A 17468-nucleotide genomic window follows, 5' to 3' on the forward strand; every position below is an offset into this window, starting at 1 on the left:
TGTGTTTGTGGAAGAATACTGTTAGACTAAACTCTCCTTTGTCTCCCTACCACTCTCCTCACTCCCTAGCCATCCCCACCCCCACCCCTCTAGGGCATGGATCTCACGTGACAGAGTAGGCCAGCAATCCTTATGTCCTGGCCTGAGGAATGCTTGATTACAAGTGTGTGCCACTAAATTCTATACTGCTCCACAACCCTTCCTTTCTTTTTTTTAATTACACCTTAGGCTTCCTTTAGTTTCAATTTTAAACTGTAGTGCCACTTAATGTGTGATATCGGAGTTATTTTTCTCGCATACTTGTTTAGACTCTGGTCGGTTCCCTTGAAAATATACCACAAAAAACTAAGAACCCTCCGCAGGACAGGAATTTCATCCCCCACCCTTCCGCCCCTCCCCCTAGCCCGTACAAGACAGCGGCGCGGCTGTGCGGAAAGCCCCGCCCATGACGTCACCGGAGGGCTAGACCAAACTGAACTAAGCCGAGTTCCGCCACTTCGTCCTTCGGCTTTTTCTCCTTTACATATTTTCTTTCTTGGGCCCACCTCGGCTCAGAACTCTTCAGGTTAAAAGATACTATGAAACTGGAAAGTTACTAATCCGCACTGCTGCGCTCGCAGATTCCGCTCACAGGCGCCCCCCCTCTGTTCGCGGTGGTATCGTCCAGTCCCTGAGGGCGGCGCCCGAGTCGCGCACTTTGGCGGGAAAGGCGGAGCCGCCCCGCGCCGACGTCTCGTTTCCCCGCCTCCGAGTGGGCCGGGCGCTTGGGTCGGGCGTCAGTCTGGTAATGGCTTGGGCCCTGAAAGCTGAGCGCTGTTGAGGGGAGGGTTCATTCAGGCTTGCCATTCGCTGAGTCCCGCCACTGAGGGAATTATGGCCGAAAAGAAGGCCTCCCCAGGCGGCGGCAGGCGTGGCCGCGGCGGCAGGGGGCGTGAGGGGGAATGGGCCCTCGGAACTCGGACTCCCCCTTCCCTGACCCCAGTGGAGATGTCCCACCAAGGCAGCACCTCTAGCAGCTCACACGAGTCCTCCCATTCTCAGTCGCAGACCGCCTCCCAACCCTTTTCCTCCGCTCACACGAGCTGGTCCACTGAGGAGCTGTTTGGTTCCTTTAGTTCCATCAACCTCTCTGAGCTCAGTGATTATCCTGGCCAAAGGAATGATCCCAACTCAAAGTCTTGTTCCAAGGACTTAAACGTCCCTGGGCAGAGCGACCAGGTCCCCATACCTGCTTCGGACTCGTCCCACCTTAGCTCGGTCTCCCAGCACCTATCTGTACTAGAATCCTTCCCACTCCCGGATTCATCACTTTCTTTTGGGCAAAGGTCCTCGGTGACTTTTGGGCAAGTGTCTTCGGTGCTTTCTAGACCTAGCACTTCTCTAGAGTCAGAACTTGGGTCTACCCATGTCTCAGTGTTCAGCACTCTCCGAGGGTCGGTAGAGGAGCCCACTCCACCCTCATTGTCTAGCTACAACTGGGGATTACCACTAGAACTTCCCGAAGAAAGTAACACGTCCCTGACTTCCATCCAACTACCCGACACTCCAGAAAATATCCCACTGGTGTCGGCAGAAGACTCCTCCATGCACTTTCTGTCCGTTTCTTCTTGGTTATCCACACCATCACCTTCTGCACCCAGTTTCCCTTCCCAGCTGCCAGTACAAAGCTCACTACTTAGGTCCCCACCTCCCCCACTGTATAACCCCCTAGGCTCGATGCAGGGACCTCCTCCTCCAGTGCCTTTTCTAGGGCCATCCGTGCCCAGTGTGTGGGGCTCTCCCTGGGTTTCTCAACTAGGATCAGCCCCGCCCCTGAGCGCTCCCCTTGTCGTTGCACAAGGGCCTGCTCCGCCCTCAGGGCCGGGCTCCCCCTGGGTATGGGTAGAAAGATCGGCTCCGCCCCCGGACACTAGGCTAGGGGCCGTACAAGGGTCTGTTCCACTCTGGGCGGTCCCCTCTTTTAAACGCGAGTCTTCGGAGAATCTCACCCAAACCATGACGAGTCTGGAGAAGTCGAATATCGCAGGCCAAATGTTCGACGTAGTCGTGATTGGAGGCGGCATCTCAGGTCAGTTTGTGTCTTTAACAGTAGCTTAAGGGGACCTGGCTGACCAGGTACTTGCAATGTTCTTGTTGTGTTTGGCAGGATCTTTCTCCTGCTTGTGAGAGTGTTTCTAATGGCAGGGCCCCAGATCCTGCCAGATGGGAGCGGGAGTTGGTCCTTTTCCTGGTGGTATGCACTAGTGGAGGGAGGCAAAATAATTTGACTGTTACTACTAAATACTAATGATTAATTAGTTCTTGCTGTGCACGTTACATGAGTTTGCTCTCAACAGTCTTGTGAGTGGACAACACATTTACTATTTTACAAAACCAAGAATCTGTGGTTTGAGAGTTTCAGTAACTCTGCTGAGGTCTAATCTCCTCCCTGGGAAGCTGCAGACCTCTTTTCTTCCATGTAAGACTATCTCTTGCAATTCTTGAGGTGGTTGCTTGTCCTCCCTCATTTCACATCCTTTTCTCTGAATAGAATATCAGAGACTGTTGAAGTCGGTCATAGTAGAATTAGTTCAGTTCTGCTCTTCTCCAAAACACCATTGCTTAGAAGATTTGAGTAGGTAAAAAATGAGACAGAATCCTTTAGGAATAGATAATTTTTTTAAAAAGGAGCTACCTACTCCTTTGTTTCTTCCTACTTCTGGTATTTTTTTTTTTTTAGAACTTCAGTAAAACTGGGGGGTATTTGTTGCCCAAAGGGAATCTCTTCATAAAGCAAGAGCTGAGGGTGGGTTAGGGAGTGCCCTGCACCTTGTCCTGGCTTAGATGGCTTATCAAGTAAGGAGTACATGAACATTTTCTCTATTTTCCTGGAGAGCGCTTCAATATTTGTATATTAAATTGCCACTTATATTGTCATTTTGGAAAATTTTAGGGATTATGATTTGGCTCTATGTAGAAGCCCAAACTGAAATGTCCCCTTTCCCTCATCTGTACTTAGAGGGAGATAGACTGGAGAGGGAGTAAATAGGGTGACTCCAAATTATCCAATTTTAATGTATGCCCCCTTTGAGTTGACCAGGGATGTGCTTATATATTAATTTTAGATGCAGGTAGCTTTGGACTCACCCTGTTCTGGGAAAACAATCTTAATCACCAGCTTGGTATGAACTGCTTCTTTGGTAGTCCTAGCCAGTGGAAGCATTTGTACTGAAGCATCAGAGGGAGCAGATCCTGGTGAAGAGTTAGAAAAAGGAGGACATATAATTCTTTCCTTCTTTCGTTTCTTCTTTCAAGAAACACTTGTTGAGTGCCTACAGGTTAGTGGATTGGCGTTACCAAAAACCTGGTCCTTCTGAGCAAGTACCATAGAGGCAATGTGGTTGTTTATCACTGGAATATAAATATGATAATATGTAATATAAATTGGTTAACACCATACCACAATTTGCTGTTTTGCTGGGATTTTCTTCTTCTTTTTTTCTTGGTTTATCTCCAATGGTCCTTAAAGAAAGCATTGTCTTTTTAAATTTTTTTGATGTTTGATTTTGAGTGTAGCCGTTAGCAGCTGAACTATCTCTCCAGCCTGACTTCTTAAATTTTTTATGAGACAGTGTCTCATGTATCTCATGATGGCATCCAATTTGATATGTAGCCATGTATGAACTTGGACTTCTGATTTTCTAACATATGACTGCCAAGTGCTCAGATTGCAGATGTGGGATAACATGTCTGCTTTATGTAGTATTGGGGATTAACCCCAGGGCTTTATGCCTGGTAGGAAAGCACTCTATCAAGTGAGCTATATCCTGAGCCCTGTCTTTTGTTTTTCTTTTGTCTAATTGCTTGGTCTTTCTCCTTTTTCACACTTGACTTCTAATATTTAGTCATCAACAGATATGTATTTTGAAAGTAGCTGATGAACCTTACACTGGGATCCTTTCTGATCTCATTCTAAATGAATTACCAGCTTCATACTGAATCGTGTTACAATTTTGCTTTCTTCTTTTGTTTCGTGGTGATAAAGTATTAAGACAGGGTCTCGTGTGCCATAGGCTGGACTTGAAATCCCTGTGTATCTAGAATGGCTTTGAGCTTCTAATCCTGCTTCCCCCTCTAAGTGCTGGGATTACACGTGTATGCTACCATGCCAGGTATATTGATTTCTTATTTCTTAAATTACATGAAACACCACAAAAAGTTGACCCTATTCTTGGGAATTATTAACTAGTTCATTTCTTTGGGAGGGTCAAAGAGACATTTTTCGTTTGCTCAATGTGCTTACTTATTTCAGACACCAACTTTCAGTTCACCAGCAATATTGGAAAAAAAGTGTCATTTCTCCCAGTCACATCTGAGAGATTTTAGGAGCCAAACTGACTAAATATTCCTTTCTGTGTGTTGTCATCCAAAATGATTTATTACTAATCTGGATGTGGATGCTTATCTGACTCGGGTATTAGATACAGGCTGAATGTTTCACGAACATGAACATTCTTGTGAGCTCCACGTCTCTTTATTTAGGCTTGCCATATCCGATGATGTGAATCCCACAATGCAGTCCTAGTTTGTTTGTTTGACACAGGTCCACTATAGTCTAGGCTGGCCTCACATTTCACATTTGTCTGTAGTAGAGGCTACTATGATCTCCTGATCCTATTGTTTCTATCTCGCGAGAGCTAGAATTAAGGTAAGGCCACTCCTCCCAGCTCCTGTATCAAATTTATGTATTTATTGAAGCTGAGTTGGAAGATTTTTTTACAGTAATATTATTAATATAGATTTTAAGATCAAGGGTTAAAGGACAGTGGCAATCTGGAAGGAAGTTAAGATATACTTCAAAGCATGGATCTGGGTTTCACAAAGTTGAACAGCTCTGTGCCAGTTTTAAACACTTTGGAATATTCCTTAAAACTTCCTTGTTAGGATTTATATACTCTAATCATGCTACCTATGCAACTATAATCTATGACCAATAATTAACATTTGCCATGTTAGGCTAATGTATAGCTTCTAGAAGAGGACATATTTTAAATGGTATTACTAATAATTGATTCATGTGTAGAAAGCTTATCTTTGTACAAAGAATAGTATTTCCATTTTGTCATTAGAAACATAAGACAGAACATTTCCAACAACCATAATACCCTATTTTCTGTCCACCCATCTAATTAATGCTTTTATCCTGTGTTAGTGCTTGTAAAGGGAAACAGCCCTGCTTATAATTCATAATCTATAACCCATCCCTTTTGAAAGAACTTCCGTGTTTTCTGTGATACTATTGAATACTGAAGTTTTATCATCCATTGATCATATGTTTTCCATTTTCTTTTAAAATCACCTTGAGGCTCTGCTTTGCTTCTTGTTCTATACTCCAGTGTTCCCTTATGTATAGAAAGTTCTCAAGTATTTAAGTGGAATCTTTCTCTTTCTCTAAACTCATATGCCATAATTTATCTTTTTATGGATATTTTCCACTTATATAATGCAGGTTCCTCAGTTCCTTGACTCTTTTCTTGGAATCCGTCTTTTCCATCATTTTTGATACATCCTTTTTCTCTGTTTTTATTTAATTTGTTTATTTCTGAGACAGGTTCTTACATAGTCCAGGCTGAATTTGAAGTCACCTTGTAGCCTAGGATGATCTTGACCTTTCGATCCTCTTGTCTCTGCTTCCTGAGTACTAGGATTACAGGCTTGCGCCACCACACCCTATTTTGTTTTTATGCATTACCAGGGCTTTGTGCATGCTAGGTGAACACTGCCAAATGAGCTACATCTCCATCATGTCCTTTTCTTTCATCTTCTATACTTCCTTACTAATTTTTTGATGTGCTAGACAATAAACACCAGGCTTCATGTATGCTACGCATATACATCTACAACCTACTTACATCCTCAGGCCTTTTGTATTCCCTTTTCAGGTCCTTTGAGCTGGACTGACTCATTTTCTGCTTCCTCAGTTACCGTGTTCAAGCCCCCATTTCCAGGGCACTCTCGACTCCTGAAGCTTCCGTGACTATTTCTAGTGGCTGTGATTTACAACAATAACTCTCTTCACATCCATCCTGCATGCAGCATTCTCCCAAGCTTGATTGATTTACTTTAAGCACTTCTTTTTCACCTTTCCACTCAAGTTCTTCAGTGGTCTCAAATTACAAGTGTTTCAAGACCTAATCCACACTGTCAATTATCTGGCTTCACTTTGTTGAACAAATAGTATTACCCACTTTTCCTCAATATGGATGTGAGGTTTAATCACAGTGCTTTCTGTCTTAGTGATAGTCTGTTTATTTTGTCCATTTGTCTTTTGTGTTTTCATCTTAGCATAAGAAGTGCTTCTAACAGTTCATTCTGTATGTTCTGCAATACCTGGATAATCACCCTGGCTCTCATCGATTTTTCTCCTTTCTTAAAGAGATTTTAATCTATGTTTAACAAGATATATTTATTTTCTGACTATTAGTTTTCAGTTTTATTTTCAAGAACAATGTATCACTCTCAGACTCTAGATGCTAGTTCTTAGTCGTAATTGTCACAGATGGAACAAATGACAAAAATGATATTTGTCCTTATCCAATAATTTTTGAAATGATTTTTTTAGAGAGTGAAATAAGAAACAGAAAAAGGCTACCTTCTTAGGACAATATATATATTCTTCATAGGACTTTTGGAATCTTAGAAGTTTGGGTCAGAGGGGTTTTAAAAGGCAACCTAGCTTAATCACCTATAATTGTAATCCTCCTGAGCATCTCCTTAGTGATTATCTAACTATAGCTCTGAATATAAGTAGGGAAGGGGAGTACTCTATTCCTCTAAGCAACTCAGGAGCTCTGGCCTGAATTTATTCAGACATTTTAGAGCTTCTACTATATGCTGAGCAGTAGCTAGATCACAAGGAGGAAGGATATAAAGATAACTAGTATCCTTGCCAGAAATGTGCCCTTGTCTTCTTACAAGAAGTAGTAGGCAAATAATCAACATGAATACAGTAAGATAAATATTAATGTTAAGAATATGAACAAAGTACTGGGACCTTGAGAATGAAGTATGATTTATCATAATAGATAGGGATGAGACAATTTAAAAAGACATCCCAAATAGTAGACACCAGAGGAGCATTGGTGCCGAGTCATGAATGTATATGCCAGACACAAGTAGTACTTAATTTAAATGCATGACAGAAATACCGGGGTTGGGGTGTGGTGATGGAATAGTTTTCCTTTGTACCTCTAGGAATGTGATCCTGTGAGCTACTTGGGGCCTTCACTGTGAGTTTTGTGCTTCTGAACTGTGAAGAGTTAGCATGTACTTAATGAAAATATCTTAGTCATATTGCTGGATGGTTCTTGGTGAATAAAATGTTTTTTTGTTTGTTTGTTTTCAAGTAAATACTGAGTATTATGTAGAAAGAGCTCTCACTGTATACATTTTTATCTTTAAGCCAAGCTCTACCACAATTGAGAGTACCAGATCCTGGTACTTTATTAAATTAGCAGGGATTGAATTTTCTCATGATCAAAGACAGAATAATCATTTTGTGAGAAGAATGACTAGTGCATCAAGCTCCCCCTTTCTGACGTACATCACCTGTAAAAATCATTTCTATAAGGATCATTTTAAACATTTTAACCCAGAACATGGTGGCACATACTGGTGGTTTTGCAGTGATTTTTAAAAAGCTTCCATTTTAAAAGAGGGCACTGGTTTTTGATAGCTTGCTTATTGGATACTCTGAAGTTCTGTGGGCATGAGAATTGTGTGCCTTTTAGGCTATTTCTTTTCATTTTTTTTTCATTAAAAGCCTGCCAGTATACTTTCATTCTATTGTGTAATCTATTTTTGTTGTTTTTGAACAATAATACAAGAGTTAAATTTATTTGATTTCTGATTAAAAATCATTTTTTAAAAAATAGTCAAATGAACTTTTGGGTGAATCTGACATTGAATGAGCAGTTTTAACATTTAATCGGTGCTAATTGATTTGACTTTTATATAACTCTCAGCTAATGTGATAAATGTTTTTTAAGAATAAATCTAAGTATAATATAATTATATGTACCACAGAGACCAAGTATGGAGAAAAGGAATGTTATAATGCATTATTGATGAAATTGTACCCCATAATCTGTGCAGTTGTGGTGGAGAGATCTTTTAACATGAAAAATTTGCAGTATTTGGATTCAGCAGTAGCCAGCAATTGTGAGAATGTATTATAGCTTTCTTTCACATACTGGAACTGTGATTTAAGTATTTGCCTTGTGAATGTGTATACACATTTGAGATACATGTTTTTCATAATAAGTGTTTTTTAATATTTTTTTAAGATTAAAACTTTACAATTTTTTTCTAAATATTTTGAGCATTTGAGACAAGTTGAGTGTTTAGGCTGTTTTTCCTCTTTATTGTGACAAATATGTAATTTTAAACAGTAGCTTTTGTTTTCCTTTAGATAGCACCATCTTTATTATATTGTCAGATAGCATTGTGAATTAGGGAAATTTAAAGTCTTTTAATTGTTGTTTTGTTATTTAGTGGTAAGATTAAATAGGAGTATAGCTCAGTGGTAGAGTACACACATGCCTAGTAAAGGCAAAACTGTAAATTCAGTTACCAGCACTGAAAAAAAGGAGGTGGGCAAGGGATGTAGCTCAGTTGACAGAGTTGTTGCCGACATGCACAAAGCCTGGGTTTGGTCTCCAGCACTGCATTAACCTAACATGGTGTTAATGCACCTGTAATTCTACTCAGGAGGTGGAAGCAGAAGAATTAGAAGTTTAGGGTCATATTCAGCACATAGTATGTTTTAGGCCATCATGGGATACATGAGATCCTATCTCAAGGAAAGAAAAGAGGTTGGCTATGTGATATATCATCTAATATTTCAGTATTTTCTTTTCTTGGTAATTAACCAGCTTCATAAAGGTTTTCATCCTTGTGTTTACTTTTGCATCATTCCATAGCACTATTTTCTTCCATGCTTTATTCTGGAATTGGTTTGTTTTATTTTTTATACTAACACAATATAGTAGTTTAAATTAGCACCCAGGACTCTTCACAGATATGTGTTCACATTTACCCATGGCTTCTGAGTCTTTGTTTAAAAGCACATTTCCAGTTGGTATTCCAAAGTAAACAAAGCTCCACTTAATAACAGTATTTGATTGACCAGGGTAAAAGTGTTAATAAGAGGTTAAACAAGGTGATTAACTTTTGTGGAACCCTCACCCCTTATTGTCAAAAGGGGCGAGAAGAAATTTCCTAGCAGAATGTTTTCCCAGGAAGATAGTGGCCTTCCCCTCTCCCACCCAGGAGATTCTGAACACAAAGTCACTTAGCTCAGTCCAGCCAGGCACCTGGTTCAGGTTGGTAAAGATGGCCTAACTCAGGAACAGTGACCTTGCTCTAAAAACAAAGAAAAAGCTGACTTAGCAGAATGGGAGGGAGCAAGGGTCCTTGTACCCGTGGCAAAGCATCTTCAAAGATTCTCTTTGTAGTTATGCCTTTAAAAGCTTACCCCACCGAGGAGATACAACTCCTCTCTACCTCTTTGTAACGCGGATGGAGATGAGTTCCAAACATGTTTGTATTATGCTGATTAAACCTTGCTTATTACAGTCTGGGCCTCTCTGGTGGTCTCTCTCTGGGGGTCGTAATCTGGGCACAACACTTTGATAGTTAGTTACATATTAACCATGTCTGAGGGTCTTAGTAACTACTCATAATATTTCAAAAGGGCCAAAATGGAAGCCCAAAAAAGGCAAATGAATTTTTAAATATCCCAGAAGTCTCAGTGACTCATCTAAACCTTTGATCCTTAAAAATACTTACTTTCAGGACATTCCTTTTCTATTCCCTATCTCCCTAGTTTGCTGTGAAGGTTTATCCATGGATCTGTAGTAACTGTGTTTACTTACCTTGGGCATTGATTGATGAACTAAAACCTAGTTAGTATCTGCTAGCTGAAAGTAATTTACAGATGTGACTGTATTATACTGCTGTTGCTTATGGGCAGCTACATTGAAAAATGTGGGGTATCCTATTAGGTTTGGAAACTCTCATGTGACAAACATATTTGCCTTTAAACGTCTATTATTATTGTCTATATGGTGTGTGTGTGTGTATGTGTGTGTGTGTGTGTGTGTGTGTGTGTGTGTGTGTATGTGTGCATGAATGCATGCATAATAGCTGTGCAAGTGCTACAGCAGACAGGTGCTGTTCTCTCCTTTCACCTTTATTTTTACCTTTATGTGGGTTCTGGGAATTGAGAACAGATCACCAGGAGTGTGCAATAGCTGCCTTTATAAACTGAGCCATCTAGCTAGCCTATATATACTTTTATTTATTCCTTTTTGTACATTTTAGATATATTTATTTTATTTTATGTGTATCAGTGTTTTCGTCTGCATTTATGTATGTGAACTGTGTGTGTGCCTGATGCTTTAGGAGGTCAGAAAGTAGCATGAGATTCGCCTGGAACTGGAGTTATAAATGGTTTTGAATCACCATGGAGGTGCTGGGAACTGAACCCAGTTCTTCTGTAAGAGCAACAATTTCTCTTAACCTCCGAGCCCTCTCTCCAGCCTACTCACCTCTATATACTTTAAAATAATAATTTGGGATGCTGAGTAGAGATTAAACAGTTGTTATCAGTTATTCTTAGCTTTTTGGACCAAATATGCCCTTGAAAATTGGGTATGGTAGCTTAAATTTTTAATTCTGGCTTTTAGAAAGTTGAGGCAAGATAATTATTTCAAGTTGGAGTCAGCCTGGACTAAATAGTGAGTTCCAGATCAACCTGTGATATGGGATTTCCCTCTGTATGGTGTGAATACCATTGGTAAATAAAGAAACTGCCTTGGCCTGTTGATAGGACAGAACTTATGTGGCTGGGAAAACTAAACTGAATGCTGAAAAAAAGGAGGCAGAGTCAGGAAGCAGTCACGTAGCTCCACCTGAGACAGATGCTGGAACTTTAGCCGGTAAGCCACAGCCATATGGCAATACACAGATTAATAAAAATGGGTTAAATTAAGATGGAAGAGTTAGCCAATAAGAAGCTAGAGCTAATGGGCCAAGCAATGATTTAATGAGTACAGTTTCTGCCTGCAAACAAACAAGCAGCCCTCCTTCAACAAGCCTGAGGTACTGAGTGAGACTGGTTCATAAACCAAAAGAAGATGTTAGGGAAGTGACACAGTGGGTAAAATGTTTCCTCTACAATCATGAGGACCTGAGTTTAGAACCTATATAACCACAGAAAAATTCAGTATGGTAGTGCATTTCTATAAGTCAAACACTGGCAGTGGGGTGAGCTGATTTGGACTGGAGCTTTGGAAACATATTCTGGGGACTTACTTGTCAGATAGTCTAACTAAAAGGCAAGCTCCAGGTTCAGTGATAGACACTGCTTCGAAAAATAGGTTGGTGAAATGGTAGAGGAAGAAAAAAGTCAATTTCTGGTTTCCACCTGTTAATGTACCACAGGCCCCTACCCCACACACATGGTAGAGGGGCGGGAGAGAAGTGGGAGAGGGAGGGTGGAGGGAGAAGAAATCACCACACAAATATCCCTTTGAAAATCTGTTAAAAGCTATTTGAATTTTTCATTTTAAAGATGGTCATATTTTTATAAATAGACTTTTTCCTTTTTATCCTGGGTTAACATTGTATGTTCTTGAAACCTTTTCATTGTCCTTGTGCCTGCAGTGTAATTTGAACTGATTCTGAGATTTCACAGAAGTGGTAAAACATAAGAATTGTAAGAAAATTCAACTGGATGCATGCTTTTAATCTCAGCATTTAGGTAGAGGCAGGAGGAGGATCAGTAAATAAAGATCTTTGGCTACATATCAAGTTCAAAACCAGCCTGAGTTATATGAAAATTTGTCTCAAACAAATAAGTGAACAAGCAAACAAAAGATAAGTTTACTAACATAAGAAAGTTAGTAGTAAATAGACTATGATGGAATAGTTCTAACATTCATACTAAAACTAATGAACGTAATTTTTCTTTTGTTTTGTTCATCTCTTTTTTTCTCTTTTATTGAGACAGTGTCTCTTGTATTCAAACTGGCTTCAAAATCATTATGTAGCTGAGGATGACTTTGAACTTCTGATTTCCCCGTACCCACATTTGAAGTGTTGGGACTATAGGTTCCAAGCCAGTTTTTATGATTCCGGGGATCAAACTTGATCTTGGCTTTATGCATCGTATATAAGCACTCTACCAACTGAGCCATATCCCCAGCCAATAAGATTACTTTTAGTCAGTTTGAAAGACTAATATTTAAAGATCTTACATTTTGGAGTGAAGCCATTGATACTAAATATGCATTTATTGTTTATTTTGTATTTGTTATAGATTATAAGGATCAATGGCCTTCAAAGCATTAGATAAAATTTTGACTTACATGAAAGAAACAAGTTTGATCAGAGGGTGCTCTCTAGTTTATCTGCTAGCTCATTTCTCTATATAGTAGCTAATGTAAGACATAAGACCCCTCTATGTAGCAGAATTTATATCTATGAATATGAAGTGCTGCTGGTACTTGCTGAGTATCCCTAACTTGAAAATAAAAAATCTGAAAGTTTTTGAGTGCTCACATGATGCTACATGTGGAAAATTCTGCATCTTACATCATGTGGCAGGTTACAGTCAGAAAACACATGAGAAGTATTACATAAAGCTACTTTAAGCCTATGCATAGAAGGTGTATGTTTAAAATAAGTGAATGCAGTATTTAGATTTGGGTCTCTCCCTCAATCCTCCCCCCTGCATATGTATACATATATATTTTTTCATGACAAACAGAAAAACATAGAAGAGTTCTTTTTTAATGCTAGCAGGTAAAGCACAGATAATCTTTGCAGTCTAGAAAGACATTTTCTTTCCTTAAGACAGGCTCTTGCTATGCAGCTCAGGCTGGCATTGAATTGCAGCAATCCTCCTGCCTCAACCTCTATACAATACTATCTATCTATCTATCTATCTATCTATCTATCTATCTATCTATCTATCTATCTATCTATCTATCTATCTATCTATCTATCGAATTAGGGACAAGACCCCCCCCCCACACAAATAAAGTGTAAACAAATAATCTGAAATCTAAACAACTTAGGGTCTAATAAAGTATTACAAGATGAGGGATATTCAGCATATGCCTAAGATTGGTTCACAGTGTCAGGAGCAACTAATTCTGCCTGCAGGAAATTGTAGGGGAATTATTTTATGGAGGAAGTAATACTTGACGAAAGTGTTCTGTACTTTAGATAAGTTATGAACGATAATGAAAATGACATTTGAATAGATCGTTTCCAAATTAAATGAGTTAACTGTGAGCTGTGGCTTACATTAAAACCCTTTTTATTGTATGCTCAATTCATTCATTTGTTCATTTGATCATTCATTCATTCATCCATTTATTTATTCATCCATTCATTCAGTATTTGTCAATAAAGTGTTCACTACGTGCCTTCAGTAAAATTTGTAAGGATTTGTTCTCTGTTTTCCGGCTTTGAGAATGTTGACTAGAGACTTTAATATAAACTGTGTTTGATTATACTTTTTTATTGTCCCTGAATCCAAGTGTGCAGTTATATAGGAATTTTGTTAGTCAGGGATCACATCACAAAATAGTAAGAAATTAATTGTGCACATTCTGGGGTGATGATCAATATGAAAAGTTGGAAATACCCACTTGTAATTATAGAATAATCTTATGATGTGTTAGAGGATAAGCCATGAGTTTATCAAAGCTTTGTTCCCATACTTATCTTATGTTATAGATATTATGATGTTATTTAACTAGGGCCCTGCTTATGGGAGTTTATTACTGTAACTATTTGAACAATTTTGAAAGTGATTAAACCAGCTTTTCCTAACTGTATTTTGATGCACAATTTTTTAAAAAAGAATAACAGAGAGTGGAGAGATGCTGAATTTAATGAGTATTTTATTATTATTATTATTATTATTATTATTATTATTATTATTATTATTATTATTTTGCTGCAGGACTGCTCAGGGTTTTGAATATAAACGGTGTTCTCTGGAAATTTATCCCAAAAGGAGAAGTATAGGTATCTCAACTTTTATGAAAATTAATGCTCTTCCTTGGAGTGTCTTATCTGAGGATTAATGCTCGTAAAACTTATGGCTTTAAATTTAGACTTTCTCTTTGTTCAGTATTTGAGACTATCTTTGTGGAACATTTTTAGTGTACTTTAAATTTCAATGAAAGACTTAGACAAATAACGAATTAAGAAGTAATTACATTTCCCAACTTAGGTGAGATTTATTTATCACTTTAAGTGAAGATACATGCTGAGCAATAATCAAATAAGTTGAGATTGTCTAGACAACCAGTCTGTTGAATTAAGGGCAAATTGAAGTTAACTGTTAGATTAATTCTATTTATCACTTAAGACTGTACTATGTTTTTAGCTTAGTGAAATTGAAAGGATTGTAAAATTTGGCCTTTTTAAAAACACAGAATTATTTATCTGCCAGTCAGCACAAAATCCAGATAGACAGATAGGTAGACAGACAAACAAGAATGTTTGTATGTATCAATAACCAGCTTGTGTGCATACTGAGATACTTTGTTCTTGTCTGTCAGCAATATGTGCTTAAAATTCAGAAAAACCGGCTATTAATACTTAGAATATTCTGACTCCATTGGGCATACACACACACACACACACACACACACACATTGACGTGATAACTATCCTCATTAAACTTTTTTGGTTACTTGAGATAAAGGTAATATAAGGGCCAGAGACAACTCAGTGATCCTTTGCTGGCCTAGCTAACATGTATAAGACATAGCTAGCATGTATAACATGTTCAACTCTAAGTAACAGTAAAACCTACCCTGTTGCAGGGTATAGTGGTGCACATCTTTAATCCCAACAAAGACAGAAGCTGGCAAATTAGTCGAGGCTACATAGGAAGGCCTTATCTGAGATGAGAATAAACAAAAAGCAAAAAACGCTAAACCAAACCAAACCAAACCAACCAACCAACCAAACAGTAAAACAAACAAACAAGATACCTCTGTTGCCCTCAGCCATATGAATGTGGTTTTGTTTTCTTAGCATAGTTTTCCCACTGACTGCAGCAAACATTTGGACACCTGCAACATAGCAGGGGCTCAGCTCTAGGGAAGCAACAAGTTTTCATTGAGCTGGCATAGTTGCATGGGCTTATAATCCCAGCACTCTGAAGGCTGAAGAAAAACAAATCTCATGTTTAAGACTTGCTTGGGACTCATATCTTGTTTCTGTTTGATTTGCTCCTCAGTTTTTGCTATCCGAGCACACTAGCCTCATTGCTTATAGTACACACATAGAGCCTTTAGACATTTCACAGCATACTTTGAAAATAGGATCCTTGCTATTTCTTCATAATTCCTTTTCTCCTGACTACTTATTTTAAATATTAATTTTAATCCTTCCCTTTCCCCTTCTCTTTTCTTTCCCTTCTTCCCATTACTTAATTCTTTCTTTGACATATATAGTCTTGCTACACAGCCAGATGGGCCTCAAAATTTATATCTTCCTGCATGAGCCTTCTGCATGAAGGAATTACGGGCATGTTCCACCATGCTCAGTTGAGATCTGTTATTTCTACAAGTGATTATTGAGTTTTGTAGCTACTGGGGAGAGGGTAGAATGCATGGTCAAGGAGTATAATCTCAGAGACTTGTATTTATAGTAGATATCTTCTTTTGTTTTCCCTCCAAATTGACAACCATAGTTGTTACATTAGGAAAGCTTCACTGAAGCTGAGCATGCTGCTGTATACTTGTAATCACAACACTCAGGACGCTGAGGCAGGAGTATTGCTGGCAGTTCAATGCCAGCCTGAACTGCATAGCAAGACCCTGTCCTCTTTTTTTTAAATTTATTTATTTATTAAAGATTTATGTCTCTTCCCCACCACCACTTCCCATTTCCCTCCCCTCCCCCAATCAATTCCCCCTCCCTTGTCAGCCCAAAGAGCAATCAGGGTTCCTTGCCCTGTGGGAAGTCCAAGGACCACCCACCTCCGTCTAGGTCTAGTAAGGTGAGCATCCAAAACTGCCTAGGCTCCCACAAAGCCAGTACATGCAGACAGGGTTTCTCTGTAGCTTTGGAGCCTGTCCTGGAACTAGCTCTTGTAGCCCAGGCTGGCCTCAACCTCATAGAGATCTGCCTGCCTCTGCCTTCCGAGAGATGGGATTAAAGGCATGCGCCACCACCGCCCAGCAAGACCCTGTCTTATAAAGAAAACGTCTTTCTAGACTGCAAAGATTGTCTATGCTTTACCTGCCAGCAGTAAGAAAAGAACTCTTCTGTGTTTTCTAACCTTTTGTTTGTCATGAAAATTCTTTATTGGTCATTGTCATCCCAAACAACATGAAAACTGAAACATTAACATTAATTTATTCTGCATCATGAAAAAATGTTTGGCATAAGAGTCATAACATGTAACCTGGGCTGGCCTCAAACTCATAATATAGTTGTGAATAGATGCTCTTGAAGTCCTGATCCTCTTGCCTTTACATCCACTTGCTGGTATTATATGCGTGCACCACCATGCTAGGTGAACTAGATAGACACAATCTCTAAAGAAAAAAAAAAAACAAAAAAAAACCACTCAGTATATAGTTGATTATATTTGAGGATCCATGGATAGGGATGGCTAACACTAGTTGATTTTCCTAAATAGCATCCTATTTAAATTCCAAGACCAATTATTCAGATTAATATTTAGGGCCACAGGGAAATTTTCTTATTCTCATCATTCTTTATTCACATACCAAAAATTGTGCTTCTCAATGATAACAAGCCGATTTACTCCCATGTCTTATAGCACATTACATCCCTGACAAATCCAGAATAGTAGTGCTAGTGATAGCATCAATGCTATTACTAATAAATGCTAATAAAATACTATTTTGCAATTATTCCTAGCTTTGGAACATATACCATTAAAATTTATCAAATTAATTGGTTTATAATCACTCTAAATAGCACATTTCTTCAGCCACTTTTATATATATCTATATATCTATATCTATCTATCTATCTATCTATCTATCTATCTATCTATCTATATATCTTGATATTATTTTACTACCGTCACCTCTACTGTTACTCATTTTTCTCTAACATTCTAGTTAACCTTTCTCCTTTATATTTACCTCTACAGTATGATTTATTTCATTTTAACAGATGGTTCAAAGATAAACAGATACTATGGTAGTATTTGAAATATAATGTATGCAGGCTGAAAAATATGTATATACAAATATGTATATACAAATATGTATAGCCTTATGCTGAGAATTAAGAGTTCCTGCAAGCAATGGCACTCCAGTAATCATAAAAACACCACATTTTGGTTTGTAATTTTATTCCTTCCCCCTCAAAAGGGATCAAGGCTCACTACAGAAATGGGTGATTATAAGGTTTGGACA

At 38.7% G+C, this 17468-nt stretch overlaps 1 protein-coding gene across 1 annotated transcript in view; it reads left to right on the plus strand.

Annotated features, from left to right (window-relative positions):
• Nucleotides 1-1903: 1903 nt before the first annotated feature.
• Nucleotides 1904-17468, plus strand: part of LOC121441037 (amine oxidase [flavin-containing] A-like) — a 59994-nt gene continuing 44429 nt past the window's right edge. The window contains exon 1 of the mRNA XM_041642176.1: nt 1904-2068. Within this exon, the coding sequence (XP_041498110.1) occupies nt 1996-2068 (73 nt within the window). The 5' untranslated portion in view covers nt 1904-1995. The remainder of the gene's footprint in view (nt 2069-17468) is intronic.

The sequence above is a fragment of the Microtus oregoni genome, unplaced genomic scaffold (assembly GCF_018167655.1).
Source record: "Microtus oregoni isolate MIOR12 unplaced genomic scaffold, Mior012 000073F_000, whole genome shotgun sequence".
NCBI lineage: Eukaryota > Metazoa > Chordata > Mammalia > Rodentia > Cricetidae > Microtus > Microtus oregoni.